The 22,909-nt window shown below is 42.3% G+C and overlaps 1 protein-coding gene across 10 annotated transcripts in view; it reads right to left on the bottom strand.

The window, feature by feature from the left end:
- Positions 1–21,363, bottom strand: part of CBFB (core-binding factor subunit beta) — a 73,081-nt gene extending 51,718 nt beyond the window's left edge. For 4 of the 10 annotated variants that reach the window (XM_016929999.4, XM_016929998.4, XM_054669408.2 and 1 more), the window contains exons 1-3: positions 21,030–21,363; positions 20,702–20,788; positions 13,767–13,883 (exon numbers count right to left, since the gene is read on the bottom strand). In XM_016929999.4, the coding sequence (XP_016785488.1) occupies positions 13,767–13,883; positions 20,702–20,788; positions 21,030–21,107 (282 nt within the window). In that variant the 5' untranslated portion in view covers positions 21,108–21,363. Of the gene's footprint in view, positions 1–10,185; positions 10,303–13,766; positions 13,884–20,337; positions 20,789–21,029 lie in introns of those variants that run through there. The other 6 variants (XR_001710399.4, XM_054669406.2, XR_001710401.4 and 3 more) reach the window with 4 other exon arrangements.
- Between the last annotated feature and the right edge of the window lie 1,546 nt (positions 21,364–22,909).

The raw sequence follows: 22,909 nt of genomic DNA, 5'->3' as shown, positions 1-22,909 counted from the left end.
TGTATAGGAAAAAAACAGCACATATATAGGATTTGGTACTATCAACAGTACAGGAATCCCTGAAAGTCTTAGAACATTATATATATATGTGTGTGTGTCTTAGAACATAATGCTATATATATTAACATATAATTTATATATTATATATTTATATATTATATATAATTTATGTGATATATATAAATATGTGATAAATTATATATATCACGTATATTATATATATCACATATAATTTATATATGATATATTTATGATATATATATATATATCAGTAGAGTAACTTGGTGGACCAAAATAACTCTAAATAAGGCTTCGGAAGGTGGTATGTAGAGTTTGCATCAACTTACCTAATGATTACTTATTAGCAGTAGTGTAGTATGCAAAGAACAGACTTAGGGGTAAAAAATAAGTGGGTCTGGGTCCTGGCTGTACCAGGAAACAGATAACACGACTTTTGAAGGTTAACTTAGCCTCTCTGGCCTCAGTTTCCTCAGCTGTAAAATCAAGCTATCACCAGATATGTTCTAAAATTAAACAGTTCTTCTATACAGTGCAGTATTAGGAGAATTAGTGATAATGTAAACCATCTAGCACAGTGTCCAGTGGTAGTGATCACCATAAAAACTGCTTTGCAGTTCTCAAAAAGCATTTAAAATGGTTCATGGGAGGCCAAAGTGGAAGGATCACTTGAACCCAGCCAGGAGTTCGAGACCACTCTAAGCAACATAGTGAGACCCCATCTCTACAAAAAGTAAAACAAAACAAAAAAAACAGCTGGTGCGGTGGCATGTGCCTACAGTCCCACTGAGGTGGAAGAATCGCTTGAGCCTGGGAGGTTGAAGCTGCAGTGAGCCATGGTTGTGCCATTGCATTCCAGCTTGGGAGACAGAGTCTGTCTCAAAAATAAACAGAATGGGGCCGGGCGCGGTGGCTCACGCCTGTAATACCAGCACTTTGGGAGGCCAAGGTGGGCAGATCACCTGAGGTCAGGAGTTCGAGACCAGCCTGGCCAACATGGTGAAACCGTCTCTACTAAAAGTACAAAAATCAGCCGGGTGTGGTGGCAGGCTCCTGTAATCCCAGCTACTCAGGAGGCTGAGGCAGGAGAATAGCTTGAATCTGGGAGGCTGAGGTTGCAGTGTGCCGAGATTGCGCCACTGCACTCCAGCCTGGCAGACAAGAGACTCTGTCTCAAAATAAGTAAATAAATAAAAAATAAATAAAATGGTTCAGAGTTCTGAAATACTCACAAATTACATAATGGTGATGGTTGTGAATATACTGAAAACCACTCAGTGGCCAGGCGTGGTGGCTCACACCTGTAATCCCAGCACTTTATGAGGCCGAGGTGGGTAGATCACCTGAGATCAGGAGTTCAAAACTAGCCTGACCAACATGGAGAAACCCTGTCTCTACTAAAAATACAAAAAATTAGCCAAGCATGGTGGCACATGCCTGTAATCCCAGCTACTCAGGAGGCTGAGGAAGGGAATTGCATGAACCTGGGAGGTGGAGGTCGTGGTGAGCTGAGATGGCGCCATTGCACTCCAGTCTGGACAACAAGAGTGAAACTCCATCTCAAAAAAAAAAAAGAAAAAAAAAAAAAAAAAAAAAGGCTAGACACGGTGGCTCATGCCTGTAATCCCAACACTTTGGGAGGCTGAGGCGGATGGATCACAAGGTCAGGAGATCGAGACCATCCTGGCTAACATGGTGAAAACCCGTCTCTACTAAAAAAATACAAAAAAATTAGCCAGGCGTGGTGGTGGGCTCCTATAGTCCCAGCTACTCGGGAGGCTGAGGCAGTAGAATGGCATGAACCCGGGAGGCAGAGCTTGCAGTGAGCTGAGATCATGCCACTGCACTCCAGCCTCGACAACAGAGCGAGACTCTGTCTCAAACAAACAAACAAAAAACACCATTCAGTTGTGTAACTGGTGAATTAAGATGCTGACTTTCGTTTCAATTTTTAACTTCATGTAATATCTTATTTTAATATTTTATAAATAGCTTTTTAAAAAGTGAGTATAGTCTCACTGAGAATATGTGTCAGGAAGAACCAAAAAGCTCAATTCTCTCCCCTGGTCAACTGCCTGAATTTTCTTTTTTTCTTCATATCCAATGTTTTCATACAGAATATTCAGGATGGATATTTTAACCTTGGCCAATACATTTAAGGAAAATAAAAAATGTTTTAGGGTTTTTTTTTGTTATTTGTTTGTTTGGAGATGGAGCCTTGCTCTGTCACCCAGGCTGGAGTGCCGTGGTGCGATCTCTGCTCACTGCAACCTTTGCCTCCCAGGCCCAAGCAACTCTCCTACCCCAGCCTCTCTCAAGTAGCTGGAACCAGAGGCATGCGACACCACGCCTGACCAATTTCTGCATTTTTATTTTTATTTTTTTTGAGATGGAATTTTGTTCATTTCCCAGGCTGGAGTGCAGTGGCACGATCTTGGCTCACTGCACCCTCTGCCTCCCAGGTTCAAGTGATTCTCCTGCCTTAGCCTCCCGAGCAGCTGGGACCACAGGCACCCGCCACCATGCCCAGCCAATTTTTGCATTCCTAGTAGAGACGGGGCTTCACCATGCTGGCCACGCTAGTCTTGAACTCCTAACCCCAGGCGATCCACCCGCCCTGGCCTTCCAGAGCACTGGGACCACAGGCACGAGCCACGGCACCTGGCCCAGTAAAAAAATGGCCAAGAAATGTTCTGGATAGCAAAGGGATGGATAGAAACTCAGGACTAAAAAGCTGGTGTGATTAAATATCCTAAAAAAAAAATTTTAAGGGTTCTCCCAAAGGGCTCATTACTTAGAACACTGTTCTGCAAACAGGGCCACACGATTATTAGAAACTATCATTGTTATTATATGGAACAAACTTTGAACATCTATGATATGGGCAGATTTGTTTATTTGAAAACATCTACATTCTTCTAATGTAAATGTCGAAGTCACAAGTTTCTAGGCCATCCTTTTGTTTTAATCTGAAGATTAACCTGCCTTTACATCTGAAGTTTTAAAACACAAAAAGGCTCAGTACTGACTGCATACATGGGTAAAAGGTTTTTCATCCACAAAAACAACCTGCCAACCATCCCCAGACTCAGCCCTTTCCCTCTTAGGTACAGCCTGCATTAGAGTCCTGAAAGCACAGCAGTACTGCCAAGAGGCACATTTTATTTTTTTAAATAGTTTCCACACACGGCATTGAAGACATTTCAAATGGTATTTATTTATTTATTGAGACAGAGTCTTGCTGTGTCGCCCAGGCTAGAGTGCAGTGGCACGATCTCAGCTTATGCCTGGCTAATTTTTTTTTTTTTTTTTAAGTAGAGACGGGGTTTCACTATGTTGGCCAAGCTGGTCTTGAGCTCCTGACCTTGTGATCTGCCTGCCTTGGCCTCCCAAAGTGCTGGGATTACAGGTATGAGCTACTGCGCCCGGCCCTTCAAATGTTATTTAAAATTCTTAGTTCCTAAACACACATCAATTTGAGGAGGCCCAGCTTAAACTGAAAAGCTTGTAACAGATAATACTTTCCAACTGTTCACGTTGCATACTTTCATAAAAATAGGAACAATAATTAAAGTCTACCATATCACTATTAAACTTTAGCTTGTCTGTAGCTTCCAATCCTCTGTACAAAACTAAGTATCAAACAATAATATCGAAGAAACAAAGTCTCTGCACCTGAAGGTAAACAGCATTTTTATGCTGTTAAAAAGAAATTACAAACGTTTTCTTCCCTGTAAGATGAGGATCACAAAAGTATCAGTGCATGTATGTCTGCATCAATTAGAACACTACCTGCAAGGGGGCATGAGGGAACTTTTTGAAGCAATGGTGAACTTTGGTGGTGGTTATACTACTGAATACACAGTTGTCACAGACTTGTACACTTAAAATAGGTGAACTGTACTACATGTAAATTATACCTCAATAATGCTGATTGAAAAACTACAAGTGAAAATGGGAAATAGTAAAACTAGGGCATAGCAGTGCTACAAAGAAATTAACATCTTCAGACAACAACATTTCAATAGTCTTTATCCTGGCAGCATTTGAATTAACCATTAAAAAAAAATGATGGGTACATGCCTGTAATCCCAGCACTTTGAGAGGCCAAGGCGAGAGGATTGCTTGAGTCCAGGAGTTTGAGACCAGCCTGGGCAACATGGTGAGACCCCCGTATCTACAAAAAAATTACCTGGGCATGGTGGCGCGTGCCTGTGGTTCCAGCTACTTGGGAGGCTGAGGTGGGAGGATCGCTTGAGCCCAGGAGGCAGAGGTTGCAGTAAGCCAAGATCACACCACTGCACTCCAGCCTGGGTGACAGAGAGATATCCAGTTTCAAAAACAAACAAACAACAACAAAAAAGGCCAGGCACAGTGGCTCAGAGCGCCTATAATCCCAACACTTTGGGAGGCCAAGACAGGCGGATCACCTGAGGTCAGGAGTTTGAGACCAGCCTGGCCAAAATGGTGAAACCCCATCTCCAATAAAAACACAAAAATTAGCCAGGTGTGGTGGCGGGTGCCTGTAATCCCAGCTACTTGGGAGGCTGAGGCAGGAGAATCGCTTGAACCTGTGAGGCGGAGGTTGCAGTGAGCTAAGATTACATCACTGCACTCCAGCCTGGATGACAGAGCAAGACACCGTCTCAAAAAAAAAAAAAAAATGTAGAAAGTAGAAGGAAGAAGGGGAAGAGTGAAGGATGCTCTTCTCAGACATATTATTTCTGCCTTCTCTCACTTGGAATATGTAATTCAGGAAAGGTCATGAATGAGAATTTCACCTTTACACTAAAATGGAAATAATGCAATCCAAAAGAAGGGAAAACGGGACTTCACAATCTTCAAGTGCTTCAGAGGTGCATTTACCATATATGCAGATTCATGTACTCTAACTGGAAGGTACTATGACATACTAATTTTAAAACATTTTAATTTTTTTTTTTCAGACAGAGTCTTGCTCTGTTGCCCAGGCTGGAGTGTTGTGGTACAATCTCAGCCCACTGCAACCTCCGCCTCCCGGGTTCAAGCAATTCTCCTGCCTCAGTCTCCCGAGTAGCTGGGATTACAGGCACATGCCAGCATACCTGGCTAATTTTTTGTATTTTTAGTTGAGGTGGGGTTTCATCACGTTGGCCAGGCTGGTCTCGAACTCCTGACCTCAGGTGATCCACCTGCCTCGGCCTCCCAAAGTGCTGGGATTACAGGCATGAGCCACCCCACCTAGCCAAAACATTTTAATTTTTTCAGAAAGTCGACTTCCTCTCTTAGATTGAAAAATAACTAAAATAACTAAAATAAAAACTTTTCTTTAAAAATACAAACGCTCTTCCAGCTACAAAGGTGTCAAATATATATATATATATATATATATATATATAAGCTCGCAGTTACCAGTTCTAAATTTTATGATTCCGTTATTATTAGAGTATTATAGTTTATCTAAAACATATTTTTAAAAACCAGATTTCAATACACTAAACTGTCAATAACTAAGTGGTCAATTCATATTTTAGTCGAACTGAAATACTTAAAATCCAGATGTGACAAGGTATTTGTAAAGTTGTCTCAATTTCTCTTGAAGAAAATCACACTCCAAAGCTTTACCATAGAGATCTTTTATTTGGAATGACTGGGCTATCTACAGAGAAGGAACTTCTTGAGCTTAAATAGGGATTTCTCAAAGCTAACATCAAGAAGTCCTGTAAACTCTGCCAAATTGTGGATGGTATACAAACAAACACAATATGCATTTTGGGACAAAGATCCTGCAGGCAAGTGCGTAAATGGTTCCAGAAGAAGCAGAATCATAGACCTTTATTAGAAAAGGCCATTTAAAATAAAATTCTGTCCTCACTCATTAAATCCAATCTTGTTAGATTTTGCTTTATTTTATGCTCATAAAAATAAATTAAAAGACTTTTAAGTATAAAGTCCAGAAAGAAAAAAAATACAACGTATCAAAAATTTTAAAAGTAGCTACTCTAATGACATATACTTAATAAATACTTCTCGATGTCTGATATTAATGTATTTGACTACCAATTAAAATCATAAGCTATAAACAAGAATGTAACAACCACAGAAAAGTTTAACCTCTCTTTTTCTGAGGTCAATGTGGTTAAAAACAAGATAGCATATTCAATTTCCACAGAAAAAAATGAACAGTAGCACTGTAAAGTTCATTTTTTTCCTTTTATGAAATGATTTTCATACCCCTTATCTTTAAAGTCATAAACTGGGATCGCAAAGTAAGTACATCCAATCATTATTTCAAAATCCCAATGAAGCTTTATGAGACACAGAATACATGTAAAAACCATTAATCTGACCACTCAAGACTAATAATTTATGGTCAACCATAATCACTTGCATTTATTTGAAATAAAAGTAATTGGAAATAAGTCCTAAGAGGAAAGATCAAAGGAACTGGAGTTGCCTGGTCTACACAATTTTAACTTAAGAATGATTTAAATTCTGATTAGTTGCTTTTCCCTTGTCTTTTGACAGCTAAATTAGTTTAAAGAATTAAGAACATTTTGGCTGCCAGTGTTTGTAACACACCAGGATGGAACACTTGGGAAAGATGTAGTGTTCCAACATTGTTCAACTACCTGACGTGAAGCTTACCTAAGGCACGCTGTAGCACAAACACTCTATCAATCAGTTAACTATAATCTCACCCTACAGAACCATCAAATAGCCTAACTGTGGACAGGGGTTTACAATTTAAAAGGCATTTTCACATATTCTGGTACTACATTTAATTCTCACATGAGGCACATGAATAGGGCATACATTCTGATCCACATTTACATGTTAAGGGAAATAGTTATGATTGTCTTGACTCAAATCTAGAGCTCTTTCTATTATACTGTTATTAGTTTAAATCATTTCTGAGAAAGATCCTTATTAAGAGCCAATGTAGACAGCTCACCAGGTACCTGGGTATAAAAGTTTCAAATATATTTGAAGGATTATAAAATTCTGTGCTCTGACTTGGTCATATGTAAGGTATATACTTATAATCCGTCACCCGTTAACAGATCTTCCTTATAGAAGCCCTTGATTTGAAAATATTCTACAGCCACATAAGCAACAGAATGAATAAAAGGACTAATTTCTATGAGCCCATTTTCTTAAATCATAAAACTGTATTTCAAATAATAGAGAATATAGAGCTTTTTGTTTCCGCTCTATTAGGATTCTAATTTTTTCTGAGTTCACTAAATTTAAGTGAGTATTATTGTAGCTGGCCTCCAAGATGGCCTCAATGATCCCAGCCTCCTGGTATTCACACCCCTGTGTAATCCCTCCCTCCCTGTTGAATGTGGGCTAGACTTAGTGACCAGCTTCTAATGAACAGGCTAAGCAACAAGTGACTCAAATAATAGATCATAAAAGGTATGAAAGTGACTTGAAGAATGGATCATAAAAGGCATGATGGGCCAGGCGCAGTGGCTCACACCTGTAATCCCAGCACTTTGGGAGGCTGAGGCAGGCAGATCACCTGATGTTAGGAGTTTGAGACCAGCCTGGCCAACATGGTGAAACCCTGTCTCTACTAAAAGTACAAAAATTAGCCACATGTGGTGGCATGTGCCTGTAATCCCAGCTACTTGGGAGGCTGAGGAAGGAGAATTGCTTGAACCCGGCAGGCAGAGGTTGTAGTGAGCTGAGATTCCGCCACTGCACTCCAGCCTGGATGACAGAGCAAGACTCCATCTCAAATAAATACATAAATAAATAAAAGGCATGGTGGCTTCACTCTTTTTCTCTCTATGGAGAAGCATGACTAGGAAGTGAAGCCACCTACCAACAGGCAGATCCTTCAGTTCTAGTCAAGTCTTCAGAGACTGCACAGTCCCAGGCAAAAGCTTGACTGCAACCTCATGAGAGACACTGAGGCAGAACCACCCAGGGCAGTCAGTCCCAGATTCCTGCAAAGGGGCACAAGGAAACCTTTGGGGGGATGACTGAAATATATCTTGACTGTGGTAGCATCTACATGGGTGCATACATTTGTTAAAACTCAGGCTGGATGCAGTGTCCCATGCCTGTAATTCCAGTACTTTGGGAGGCCAAGGTGGGAGGATTGCTTAAGGCCAGGAGTTAGAGGCCAGCCTGAGCAAAATTTTTTTCTCTTCAAAAAAATTTAAAATTAGCCAGATGTGGTGGCAAATATCTGTCGTCCTAGTCAGTCAAGAGACAGAGGCAGAAAAAATAATGAAACACTTAGAAACAAATGATTTTTTAAAAAGCCTGGGCGTGGTGGCTCATGCCTGTAATCCCAGCACTTTGGGAGGCCAAGGCAGGAGGATCACTTGAGGTCAGGAGGTCGAGACCAACCTAGGCAATATAACAGAACCCCATCTCCACAAAAAATACAAAAATAACTTCAGGCATGGTGGTGCTGGGGTTACAGGTGAGATGCTGTGGTCCCAGCTACACAGGAGGCTGAGGTGGGAAGATCACCTGAGCTTGGGACATTGAGGCTGCAGTAAGCCATGACGGCGCCACTGTACTCCAGCCTGGCAACAGAATAAGACCTTGTTTTGTCGGGGGTAAAAAAAAAAAAAAAAAAAAAAAAAGGCAGGAGGATCTCTTGAGCCTAGGAGTTTGAGGTTTGAGGTTACAGTGAACTATGATTGCACCACTGCACTCCAGCCTGGGTGACAGAGTGAGACCCTCTCTCTTAAAAAAAAAAAAAAAAAAAAAGTAAAGAAACAAGCTGCAATAACAAGCTACCCACCACAACCTCACATGCGCTAAACCAACCTAACCTGCTGTTCAAAATTATTCCAGCCAGTTTTCCCATCCCGATGACAGTAACCCCATAGTCCCAGTTTCTCTAGCCAAAAAGTTGCAGTCATTCTTTTTTTTTTGAGATGGAGTTTCACTCTTGTTGCCCAGGCTGGAGTGCAGTGGCACGATCTCAGCTCACTGCAACCTCCCCTTCCCGGGTTCAAGCAATTCTCCTGCCTCAGCCTAAGTTAGAGTCATTCTTTATTCTTCTCTTTCTCACACGCCGTATCTAATCCATAAGCAAATCCTATTGGCTCTATCTCAAAATACATCCAGGATATGACCATTTCTCACTACCTCTACTGCTACCACCCTGGTCTCTCACCAAGATTACTGCAATAGCCTGCTTCACTTTTGCCCCCTATAACCTATTATTAACCTAGCAGCTAGCATGAGTCTGTCAAAACCTAACGTAGATAATACCATTCATCTGCTCAAAAGCCTGAGCCAGGTGCAGGAGCATGCCTTTACTCCCAGCTACTTCGGAAGCTGACCAAGAGCATAACTTGAGTCCAGGAGTTTGAGTCACCCTGGGCAACATACCAAGACCCTGTCCCTAAAATATAAGCAAACTAAACACTCAAAACTATTCCCCATCTCACTCAGAATAAAAAGCCCATGTGGTTACAATGGCCTACCATGGTCACATGAACTGGCTCATTGTTATTTCTGATTTCATCTACTACAACTTCTTTCACAGTCTACTCCAGCCACAATGGCCTGCTTGCTGTTGATCAAAAACAGGGTGCCACTCTGGGGCCCTTTATAATGGCTGTTTCCTTTGTCTGGAACATCTCTCCTCCACCCCCAACCCCTGCAGGGCTCATCATTCCCTAACCTCCTTTGTGTCTTGGTTCAGGTATGATCTTCCTTACCCAGACCACTCAATTTAAAACTGCAAACTTCCTGTTCATTGATCATCTTTATCCTATAATACCTTTCCTTTTTCCCAAAGGTATTGTCACTTTGTAAGCTATTACATAACTTATTATGTATATTGTCTATTAAGGATCTCTGTTCACTGATGTATCTCAAATACCTAGGACAATGCTCAGTACACGTAACAGGTGTTCAACAAAGACCTTCTGAATGAATAAATTTTTTGATAACTGTGACAGGTACAGTAGTGGTCAAAACACTTTACATACACTATTTCAGTTACTCTCAACAGCAACCCTGGGAAGTACCCATTAATCTCATTCTACAACTAAGGATTATAATGATTAAACAACATGCCCAAAGTTACATTGTAGTAAATGCAGAAGCCAGAACTTAACTCAATTTTGTCTAACTCTAAAGCCTTTACAACTATAGTTCCTCAAAACTGCGTATGAACGGGACAAGAACTAAGCTGCTTCAGGAGGTAACTCAGTTGAGAGAATATGGAAGAAGACACTGATTTGGAATCCAATATAAGGAACAGAGGCAAATAATTAACATTTGGAGAAGTTCCTTCAATTTTCTTTGCTTCCAGTCCTAGTCCTGTGGGGACAGAAACAAAACCTAATGGTTATAATAAAACAGACCATAAAAAGAGAAAAGAAATTCGAGACCCCACAGTCTGAGCTCCACGGATGAGAAAACACAGGGCAATGCCTTTTCTCTAAATTCACTGGAGAACTTTATTACAGTGGCATGGAACAGTACAGTAGGAGTTTTTGCCTTAAAATGCTTTTTTTTCTTCTAGAAAAAAAGTAGTATAGAAGTAGTACAGATGTTGGCAAAATTCTATCTGAAAAATAAATGACCTATGCATAAACATTTACAGATTTACATCTGAGGGAAAGATACTGATTTCTACCAGTGTCACCATTTATGGAACACAGCCACACTCAATTGTTTACATATTGTCTAGGGTCCCTTTCACACCACAACAGCAGAGTTACAGAGATGAGTAGTTGTGACAGAGACTGAAAGCCTGCAAAACTGAAAACATTTACATTTGTCCCTTCACAGAAAAAAAAACTTCTAAAACCAGTATTAATAAAATGTACATTTCCTGATAGCCTGCATAGTTCTATCACTCTTCCTAATAGAATTAAAAACATATCTTTTTAATACATTCATGTATTGCTTTAACAACGTTTCAGCCTAAAATGGATCACATATATGACAGTGGTCTTGTAAGATTATAATGAATCTGAAGAATTCCTATTGCCTAGTGACATCATAGCCATTTTAACATTGCAGTGCAATTGCTTAATTTTTATAGATTTAGTGCGGCCTAAGCATACTATGTTTATATAATCTACAGAATCACATTCATTCACCACTTACTCAACTGACTGATCCAGAGTAACTTCCAGTCCTGCAAGCTCCATTCAAAGTAAGTGCCCTATACAGGTATACCATTTTTTAAATACTGTATTTTACCATATCTTTTCTATGTTTAGATACATCAAGATACACAAATACTTACCAAATTGTGTTACAGTTGACTACAGTATTCAGTACAGTAACATGCTGTACAGTACAGGTTTGTAGCCTAGGAGCAACAGACTATACCAGATAGCCTAAGTGTGTAGTAGGCTATACCATCTAGATCTGTGTAAGTACACTCTATATATACACAATGATAAAAATCACCCAGCAACACATTTCCCAGAACATATCCCTGCCATTAAGTGACACATGACTGTACTAGAATAAACCATCTCACATTTTTGTTATTTTTGGTCATATAACTAAAAACATCTCAATGGTTTAAGTCCAAGGATTATGTGGTCTTCACACTAGTGAAGCAGTATCATTAAATTAATTCAAGCAAACTTAATTTCTGGTACAGTTAACAACCCATTTAGTAGTTATTAAATACCAGAAGACTTCAGTAACACTGAGATGTTGCCTTTGAAGTCTTAGTTTTGAGCTAAAGCTGACAAAAAACAATTTTTTTTTTTTTTTTGGTTTATGTCTTTAGTATCTGAGCTACCATGTTAAACAAACTTTAAGGAAGTATTCAAACAAGAAAAAAAATAATTTCTTCATTTAGTCACACATACACGCACCAGAAGCACAAAAAAAACAATAATCCTACAAGGACTTCTCAAATTCTTCCTTATATATTGTGTAAGAATTACCAAATAGTAAAATCTGGAACATTCACTTTTAATTTTCCAAGCAAACAAGCTAATACACAGGAAAGCAAACTGCTTGCTTAGTACTCATTTTTTTAAATCTTATAATCTGTTTTCCCTTTTCTCATCCAAAGATTGTTTTGTCACGCACAAAAGATCAAATCTAATTCTATAGAATTGGAGAAAACAAAAAATTCATTTTATATATACATATATATGTATATACATACAGACATATACGTATATACACACACATATATACATATATACACACACATATACGTATATATACACATATATACGTGTATATATATACACACAAGATTAAAAATCTTTTTCTTAATACAAAAAACTTTTAATTTTCTCAAAGGAATATTTAGACATTTCTCACATTTTACATAAATGTGGCAGGTTATGCTATTCATGATGACACTTAGAAAATTAATTTAGTAAGTTGATAGAAACAGGTACTAAAACACAATGCGAAACAAACACAAAAAAAAAAGTATGAAACTGGATCCAAAAGGGTGTTTTGAGTATAAAACTATATTTAAAAGAGGGTTTCTTCTTTAAAAATTTTATTCTAGAAGTCAACTCCTTGACTTCTCAATCAAGAATCAACCAATCCAAGATGCTATTCATTAAAATTTACCAGGCCAGGTGCAGTAGCTCACTCCTATAACCCCACCACTTTGGGAGGCAGAGGCGGGTGGATCACATGGTCAGGAGTTCAAGACCAGCCTGACCAATATGGGGAAACCCTGTCTCTACTAAAAATACAAAAAAATTAGCCAGGCGTGGTGGCGCACACCTGTAATCCCAGCTACTCAGGAGGCTGAGGCAGGAGAATAGCTTAAAACCCAGGAGGTGGAGGTTGCTGTGAGCCAAGATCACACCACTGCACTCCAGCCTGGGCAACAGAGGGAGACTCCATCTCAAAAAAAAAAAAAAAAAAAAAATCACCAAAATCATAATACATTTAACGTAGACCTGAAATAAGGCTCTCAGCTTAAACATTTTACCTATATTTTTGTATCTTTAACCTAAACTTCTAACATCGAAACTGTAAGACATGTTCCCAGAAACTTTTTCTCAAAACAAAAAAAAGTATTTCCAAGTTAAAGTTTTCACATTGTTTTTCTCAAATGTAAATTTGCTGTTAATGGAATTAGAAAGTTACCTATGAGCTATTTCTAAATACTATTAATTTTTAAACCTAGAGAGCTTTTTTCCGTTTTCCTCTTAGTTTTATTTTTATAGCACTATACTTACATATATTTTTGTAAACAAAATATATCTCCTCAAACTTTTAAAGAAATTGTTCTGTTACTTTCCTTAAGGGTTAGAATGTTCTATGACAAATATTATGTACATGAAATTAGGAATGGAGTGATACAAAAGTTTAACAGTGGTTTTAAAAAATTATATTGGCCGGGCACAGTGGCTCACGCCTGTAATCCCAACACTTTGGGAGGCAGAGGTGGGCGGATCACAAGGTCAGGAGTTCGAGACCAGCCTGGCCAACATGGTGAAACCCCATCTCTACTAAAAATACAAAAATTAGTCAGATGTGGTGGCGGGTACCTGTAATCCCAGCTACTCAAGAGGCTGAGGCAGGAGAATCGCTTGAAACTGAAAGGCGGAGATTGCAGTGAACCAACATCACGCCACTGCACTCCAGCCTGGGCAACAAGACCAAAACGCCATCAAAAATATATATATATATATTACATCCTTATAACATGGAATGAAAACAAATCTGAGCATATGCTGGTATAATCAGATCTGTGATCTTTATTAAAATGTAAATTACCAGATAATCTCTAACAAAACAACCCACAGTATTTTAAATTGCAAAGAAATGTTTCCTACCTTGCCTGCTTCTCTTTCTAAGTCGACATACTCTCGGCTAGGTGTTTGTCGCTGTTCTCCCTGCCAGCTGGCCGGAAAAAACTGGAGAGACAGATTGGTTCCTGTGGCCACAAAAGCCTTTTAGAAAAATCAATACAAACAGGATCAGGAGCAGGACATTACATAAATTATGCAAGCAGTCATTTATTTTTACATCAGTTTATGTCTTAAGCCAGGCAGCACAGAGAATACTTAAAAGTAAAAAAAACATGCACTCATCATTTTTCTTAAGTATTAAGTTACAAACATCTGATTCCATTTTGAGGACATTTGCCATTGGCTGCTTAAGTATAAAATCAGACATGGAATCAATACTTTCTTTCAGGTCATTTTTTGCTGACGTTAGGATCTCACACTGCTAATGTCTAACCAGAAGCCACCATCCATCTTTGCATTTAAAAACTTCTATTTTTAAATGTAAAAATCACTGAAAATCTAAAGATTTTGAATTTTAAAGAACACCACAATTTAAAATTGTATAAATGAGACACTTTAATTTTCCTTGATTTCCCTTGCTGAAACACTGCATAGCAGGCAGTACATAAAAAATGCACTTGGAATTGTCTCTCCTCTGATAAACCATACACTGGCATGGGATGTGACAGTACTCTCTAAAACCCTAGATGATTTTTAAAAATATGTCTTTTCTCACATTTGACTTTAGGAGAACCTGGTCTGACTACAACAAAGAGAAAAGTATTCATCTAATAAATATTTATAGATTAGATTTATAAATATAAAAGATTTGGATGTTAGAGCTCAACAGATGCAACAATCTAAAACCACTTCAATAAAGTGTCATTTTATGTAGGCCTTGAGCAAGTTACCTCTATATTTCCCTCAGGCAAAAAACAAAGACATTACCCCTTTCCCAAAGGAAATTAAGAAAAAAAGAAGTAAAAGCATTTTTGAAAAAATACATTTTTCATCATCTAAATGTAAACTCTTCTTTGCTGAAACCAGAAAAAGTTTTTTGTTTGGTTTATTCTACTAATTAAGTTCTGAAGCATAATTGGTTTCCATGCATAGAGTCTTCATCTCAAATCAAGAGGTTCACATTTGGGGCAATTTGTTTAAAGCCATCAACCAAGTTAGCTATCCAATAGTTCCCCTGATGGTTAACAGCTTAGATTCTTTAGAGGTAAAAATTATACTTCCTATTTCTATTACTGGCACTGTCGGTACACTTGTCAACCTAAATGCTAAATCTCTAAACCTCTTTGATGGCATTTCCCTAATCAACTGGGGTACCATTTTCATGTGGTAAATGTTTTATATCCATAGAAACTGAACTAACATCAATATTACAACATCATTTAAAAAAATCTTTCAGGCCAGGAGCAGTGGTTCACACTCGTAATCCCAGCCCTTTGGGAGGCAAGGCAGGTAGACCATCTGAGGTCAGGAGTACAAGACCAGCCTGGCCAACATGGTGAAACCCTGTCTCTACTAAAAATACAAAAAATTAGCTGGGCATGGTGGCAGACGACTGTAATCCCAGCTACTTGGGAGGATGAGGCAGGAGAATCACTTGAACCTGGGAGGCGGAGGTTGCATGCAGTCAGCCGAGATTGCACCACTGTGCTCCAGCCTGGACAACACAGCGAGACTCCATCACAAAAACAAAAAACAAAAAAAACTTCCCATGTACTACGAGCATAAATCTTAACAAAAAACCCCCCAACACTAGTTAAAAAAAAAAAAGTTTCTGGGAGGGAAACTGCCCAGGCTGTACGACCTGAAACATAATTCAGTTTCCTCACAAATTAATTATTTGTAAAGTGCTTAAAACAGTACCAAGTAAATGCTATGAAAGTGTTTGCTGAATAATACGATAAATAACTTTAAGCTCAACAAGAAAGCCAACTTTTTCAGCTTCAGATAATGAAATTCTCAGAGCAGAGTGGTGGCAGAAAAGACACAGCCCATGAACGACTGCCCCGTGTCAAAATCCCTGTGGCTTGTTTCTTCAGTATTCACGTAGTAGCAAATCCTTCCACCTCCAGTGTACCCCAAATCAGTTCTGTGCTAAGACACTCTGCAGATCGTATTACCTCATCTCCTGTCTTGATGCCAACCTCAGAAGAGATTTCCTGCTTCATCACTATATGTCCATTATCTCATAAAGATCCCTCTCTGAGACAGAAGTGGTAAACACGGATCATTCTAGAATAACATTTTCCAAACTTATGTGACCATGGAATTCTTTTAATGAAATACCTACATATAGGTAAGAGCTGGAAAAAGTCTGTTCCAAAATATTAATATGGTGTCAACATCGTCATAGGAAAATAAAGATAAAAATAAACAAAATGAAAACATTAAAATGCTACACTAGTATGACGCCTATATTTAAGATTTCCAGGTTGTCTTATGCTTTGTAGGTTTCACAAATTATAAAATAGCACACCTTGTGCCAATCCAACATACTTTTTACCATTCAATCTTTAGAATTAGAAATATGTATTAGTTTTTACTCTTCTCACCACAGAGTAACCATACTTCTTATAAATATTTTTTCTTTATTTGATTATTAGTGTTGAAGACGTCTCCAACATTCTTAACTACATAAGAATTGGTAAGAATAGGCCGGGTGCAGTGGCTCAAGCCTGTAATCCCAGCACTTTGGGAGGCCAACACGGGCAGATCACGAGGTCAGAAGTTTAACACCAGTCTGGCCAATATAGTGAAACCCCACCTCTACTAAAAATACAAAAAATTAGCCGGGTGTGGTGGTGTGCGCCTGTAATCCTAGCTACTCGGGAGGCTGAGGCAGGAGAATCGTGTGAACCCGGGAGGCAGAGGTTGCAGTGAGCCGAGAGCCAAGATCGTGCCATTGCACTCCAGCCTAGCCGACAGTGCAAGATGCCGTCTCAAAAAAAAAAAAAAAAAACAACAACGGTGAAACTCTGTCTCTACTAAAAATACAAAAACAAAATTAGCCGGGCGTGGTGGCAGGTGACTGTAGTCCCAGTTACTCGGGAGGCTGAAGCGGGAGAATGGCGTGAACCCAGGAGGCGGAGCTTGCAGTGAGCCGAGATCGTGCCACTGCACTCCAGCCTGGGCGACAGAGCAAGACTCCGTCTCAAAAAAAAAAAAAAATAATTGATAAGAATAAATCAAGGCTGGGTGCAGTGGCTCACTGAGGCAGGCACATCACTTGAGGCCAGGACTTGGAGACCAGCCTGGCCAACATGGTGAAACCCATCTCTACTAAAAATACAAAAACCAGCCAGGCGTGGTGGCAGGCGCCTGTAATCCCAGCAAGTCAGGAGGCTGAAGCAGGAGGTGGAGGTTGCAGTGAACGGAGATGGCACCACTGCACTCCAGCCAGAGTGACAGAGTAAGATCCAGTCTCAAAAAAGAATAAATCAGATTCTACTACAGATTCTTTGACCTGTGTTCACTTTTATTTAATGCTGATTGGGTTTTACAGTTAAAAATCAATTGGCATAAAATAAGGAGGCTGATTGAGTTTTATAAAGAGAGATGATCAACACAGCCCTTAAATTATTTCACATCTAAATGCAAAATGAGGCTGGGAGTGGTGGCTCACGCCTGTAATCCCAGCACTTTGGGAGGCCGAGGTCGGTGGATCACCTGAGGTCAGGAGTTTGAGACCAGCCTGGCAAACATGGTGAAACTCCGTCTCTACTAAAAATACAAAAATTAGCTGGGCATGGTGGTATACGCCTGTAATTCCAGCTACTCAGGAGGCTGGGTCAAGACAATCACTTGAACATGGGGGACGGAGGTTGCACTGAGCCCAGATCATGCCACTGCACTCCAGCCTGGGCAACAGCAAAATGAATTCTTCATTAACCTCACTGATACATCAAGAAGATGTTCCAAATAAGAAGAGGACAAATGGGGCAGGAGAAAGGTTGGGAATAGTTTTGAGAACTATGGATATCCTTGCCATTTATGGCTGCTGTCAAAACAGGCAAAATAATGCCTTTTTCCACAGCCAAATAGGAAGAAACCCAGCCTGTTCATAAGTCATAAGATAAATTTCAGGCATTAAATTAAGCAGCCTCTAAATTCAAATAATCAAGTACCTCTGATATAAAAGGTATTGTGAAACATAGCTGTATCCAGAGGGGTTTATACAAAATTAATGAGGTCTCTATCCTCTAGGAGCTAAGGATCCTGTAATTAAATGTGGGTTAACACTGAATTAAAGAAGGGAAACTAGAAAGAGAGAAAACTAGGAAACGTGAAATTCCTCTCCAAATACCAATAGTTACATTATTTAACAAAATAAGACATGAGCCGTCTTAAGTGCAAACCTCACAGAGCATTCAATCTACCTTCTTTAACCTTTAATACTTCTCAGAAATTTAAAACCTGTAAAATGTGTCGGATCAGATACTTGTTTTATTTTCGGAGACAGGGTCTCACTCTGTCACCCAGGCTGGAGTGCAGTGGTACGATCATGGCTAACTGCAGCCTCGACCTCCCGGGCTCAGGTGAGGATCAGATTATTTGGAAGTGGGGAAGGTCTAGAATGTCTAATTCATTCTGGAAATAAATTCATGACAAACACTAACCACCTATAATACTACTATAATATTACAGCATTTCAGATATCCTATGGGTTGAATTCATAATTCCATTCAGCAAAGTCTGAGATGACAGAAAACACCCTACTAGCTATGATTCACCAAATTTCCAAAAAAATTCAGCTTTCAAAGATAGTGATGATAATACAACACATGGGGCTGCGTATGGTGACGCCGAGCCTGTAGTCCCAGCTATTGGGAGGCTGAGGCAAGAGGATCGCTTGAGCCCAGAAGTTTGAGGCTGTAGTGCCTCATGATTGTGCCTGTGAACAGCCACGGCACCCCAGCCTAGGCCACACAGCAAGACCTCTCTCTTAAAAAAAAAAAAACTAAACAAGACCAGACGCGGTGGCTCACACCTGTAATCCCAGCACTTTGGAAGGACGAGGTGGGAGGATAACTTAAGGTCGGGAGTTCAAAACCAGCCTGGCCAAGATGGTGAAACCCCGTCTCTACTAAAAATACAAAAAAATTAGCCAGGCGTGGTGGTGTGTGCCTGTAATCCCAGCTACTCAGGAGGCTGAGGCAGGAGAATCGCTTTAACCCGGGAGGCGAAGGTTGCAGCGAGCCAAGATCATGCTGCTGTGCTTCCAGCCTGGGTAACAGAGCGAGACTCCGTCTCAAAACAAAAAAGCAAACAGTGAGAGTACAAGTACTTTGTAACTTATCTTTTATACTTGCATCCTTTACCTCCAGGAAATTCTATCGTCAGGTATACCACCTTCCCTTTGCAAAAGGTAACCCAGGCAAAGGATGACACGATCATCGCACCAGCTAATGAATTCTTTTATTATACCACTCAGTGCCAAAACCTAAAAGTATGTCTTATGCACTTCAATCATATAAATACTACAATTACTCAAGAAATTTGCAAGTGGGCTAAAAGCTTGAGACTCTCTTTCATAACATGCACTAATGACCAAATATTCAGGAGCTCCTGATAAATTTAACCAGTATCTTCTCACTATTACAACTCTAAAAAGCTTTCACTTAAAATATCAAAATATTCTTTAAAAATAAATTTGAGTTCAGTGATGTAAAGGGAGAATTTTATGGCATATGAATTATATCTGAATAAAAATAAACTGGTTTTATAAAGGGGGTGGGAGAAGTAAATTTCCAATGTCTTCCTACTGTTAACCCAAATTCAAATCGCACCTAGCTTCAAGCCTCTAACAATGCAGTGAGTCCAAGTCACCGAGCAGAGAGTAACAGCATTCCATTAGACAGTGCTTCAACTTTTTAAAAAATAATCAGGCCGGACGCAGTGGCTCACGCCTGTAATCCCAGCACTCTGGGAGGTCGAGGAGGGCGGATTACTTGAGGTCAGGAGGCCAGCTTGGCCAACAAGGTGAAACCCCGTCTCTACTAAAAATGCAAAACTTAGCCAGGCGTGGTGGCAGGCACCTGTAATTCTAGCTACTCAGGAGGCTGAGGCAGGAAAATCGCTTGAACCCAGGAGGCGAAGGTTGCAGTGAGCCGATCGAGCCACTGTACTCCAGCCTGGGCAACAGAGCAAGACTCTACCTCAAAAAAATAGTAATAATCAACCTCTTTTCTTGGTTTCTTCCTACCACTCCCTCCTCATCAGCACCTCCAACAAGGCAAACCAAAAAGATGAGAGGAACTAGGACCCTTGGATTTTTTTTTTTCAACCCAAGTTCTGGTGAAGACGCACTAAATCTGCCTCCTAAAACAAGGACCTCGAGATCAACCGTGGGTTTTGCCCATCTGTGCAGTTTTTAGGAACAGCAGCCCTACTCAGGACATGGGGATAATGGTTTCTTTCTGATTCTCCTGAAGCTTAACATTCTAAGAAAAAGACATTTTTAGGGCCTTTTTCCCCCCTCCCCTCTCTATTAGAATAAATAACTGGAGGAAAGATTTCTACTCGGCGATCTGGTAGTGAGACCGCTTGACACAGAGAATTACCGACAGATCCACCTTCTAAGAAACAAACTATCGCCGACCTTGAATGAAGCTCCACTTCTTTTTCCGAATGGGGGTTTGCTTGCTACAAATACCCTGAACCCTTCTTCGGTGTCGCCGCCTAAACAATGCCCTTCGCTTGTTTAGTCTGGCTCGGGTTCGAGCTCCACTCGCGGTGCTCCGTTGGCCGACACGCGCCACCGCGGCGAGCCCCAAGAAAAGCGTCTCCCCGCGAGCACCGGCCCGCGGCATCTGGTTTCGCATTTTGAATCCCGAGTAGGAAGTGAGACGGCGCCCACTCAGTTCCGGGAGCCGCAGCAGCCGCGCCGCCGTCCGGAACCGGCCTGGGCCGCCGCGGCCCCGCGCAACAAGTGACCCGCGCGCGCCCCGGGCCAGCCGACTTACGATTTCCGAGCGGCCGTCGCGGCAGGCGTTCTGGAAGCGCGCCTGGCGTTCCTCGTGGGGCCGGTCCCTGAAGCCCGTGTACTTAATCTGCAAGGCAAGACGGCCCGAAATCAGGAGCCAAATCCAAGGCGCCGCCCGCGCGCCCGCCCTCCCAGCGCGGCGCCGATAAGGGCAAGCAGAGGCTGCGGGTGATGGCCGCCCCGGCGAGATTGCCCCTCCGCGGGCGCACCGACCGGGACTCCCGGGGACCGTGCCGCCCAAACTTTTCTCCGCCCGGGCCCACTCGGGGCGCGCTGCGGCCTCCTAGCCGCCCGCCCGCCTGCCTCACCTCACACTCGCGGCTCAGCTTCCTAAAAAACTCCTCGTTCTCGAACTTGCTTCTCTGGTCGGGCACGACGCGCGGCATCTTCCCGCCCTGAGGCCGCGCCGGCCGGCCGCGCTCGGGGCTTGCGCGGGCACCCGCTGGCTGGCTCCGCGCTGACCGACTGACCGCCCACCCGCGGCGCCCGGACGCCCGCTTCCCTTTGTTTCAGGCGCCCGCCCGCGTGGGCTCCCGTTCCGGGGAGTCTGAGGCGCCGCCGCCCGCTCGAGCCCAACCCACGCCGCCGCCGCCGCCGCCGCCTCAGCCGTTGCCTGCCGCCCGCGCAGCCCCAGCGCTCGCCGCCCCCGGCCGCCGCCGCCGCCACTTCCTCTCACCGCCCACCCCGCCCCCGCCGGCCCCACCCCTCCTCCTCGCGCGCCCGCCCGCCTCCAACTCCGGCAAACAAGACGCACCATTCACAACTCCGCGGCCCACGCCGCGCATGCGCCACCCGTCCGCTGGCGGAGCGGCCGGGCTGTGGCGCCCCGGGGCTCCTTCCGCATCAGGGCCCTTTTCCCCCTGCTCGCCCGCGGCCACTCGGCGTGGAGCTGTCGTTGGGGGATCCGCCTGGCCTTTAGCAGACGGGAGTAGCCAGCGCAGGCCTTTTCTACCGCCCTTCCTCGGCCATCTGGAACTTCTGGGTTCCCCAGGTGCGCGGAGTAACCCCAGATTGTCACTTGAACGCGAGGAAACCTAAGTCCTTGGGGACTTTTCGTCCCTAAACCGACCGGCAGGGGTGTAGGCTGTGCACGTTGAAGACTGAGGTGGAAACGGACCAAAGAATCCAACCGAGTCATGGTGGAAAGGTCGTGGCTTTTGGAGTCAGATGGGTCTTAGATGGGATCCCACTCAGCTACAGTACCTGCTGGTTGGGGCCTTAGATAAGAATTGGACCACTAAACCTCAGTTTCCTTATTTCCAAAATGCAGACACTCCTAGGTTTGCAGTGTTAGCGTGAGAACCTTTATGTGGGTCTAGCACACAGTGGGAGCCCAATAAATTAAAGTTTCTAAAGAAGAACAAGCTAAGAATGTAACCGATTGCCAGTCCATATACTTACTCAATGTGCAATCAGCTGCAAAAAATAAGATCCATAAATTCTAGGGAAGTTGTTTAGCCCAAACTGGAGAAAGTCTGACATGGGATTTATGGCAGAGTTTGATTCAAAGTTAGTCCTGTGGCCGGGCACTGTAGCTCATACCCGTAATCCCAGCCCTCTTTTTTTTTTTTTTTTTTTTTTTAAACAGAGCCTCGCTCTGTCGCCCAGGCTGGAGTGCAATGGCGCGATCTCGGCTCACTGCAACCTCCGCCTCCTGAGTTCAAGTGATTCTTCTGCCTCTGTCTCCCGAGTATTTGGAATTACAGGCACCCACCACCACGCCCAGCTAATTTTTTTGTATTTTTAGTAGAGACGGGGTTTCGCCATGTTGGTCAGGCTGGTCTCGAACTCCTGACCTCGGGTGATCTGCCCGCCTCGGCCTCCCAAAGTACTGGGATTACAGGCATGAGCCACTGCGCCTGGCCTAATCCCAGCACTTTGGGAGGCCGAGGCGGGCTTATCACCTGAGATCAGGAGCTCGAGGCCGGTCTGGTCAACGTGACAAAACCCCATCTCTACTAAAGTACAAAAATTAGCAGGGTGTGGTGGCACACGCCTGTAGTCTCAGCTACTCGGGAGGCTGAGGCAGGAGAATCGCTTGAACCTGGGAGGCGGAGGTTGTAGTGAGCCGAGATGGTGCCACTGCACTGCAGCCTGGGCCAGAGAGCAAGACTCCGTCTCAAACAGCTACTCGGAAGCTGAGGCAGGAGAATTGGTTGAACCTGGGAGGCAGAGGTTGCGGTGAGCC

The sequence above is a fragment of the Pan troglodytes genome, chromosome 18 (genome assembly GCF_028858775.2).
Source record: "Pan troglodytes isolate AG18354 chromosome 18, NHGRI_mPanTro3-v2.0_pri, whole genome shotgun sequence".
Lineage (NCBI taxonomy): Eukaryota > Metazoa > Chordata > Mammalia > Primates > Hominidae > Pan > Pan troglodytes.
The sequence above is the reverse complement of the archived record's forward strand: the minus strand, read 5'-3'. Positions and strand labels throughout refer to the sequence as shown.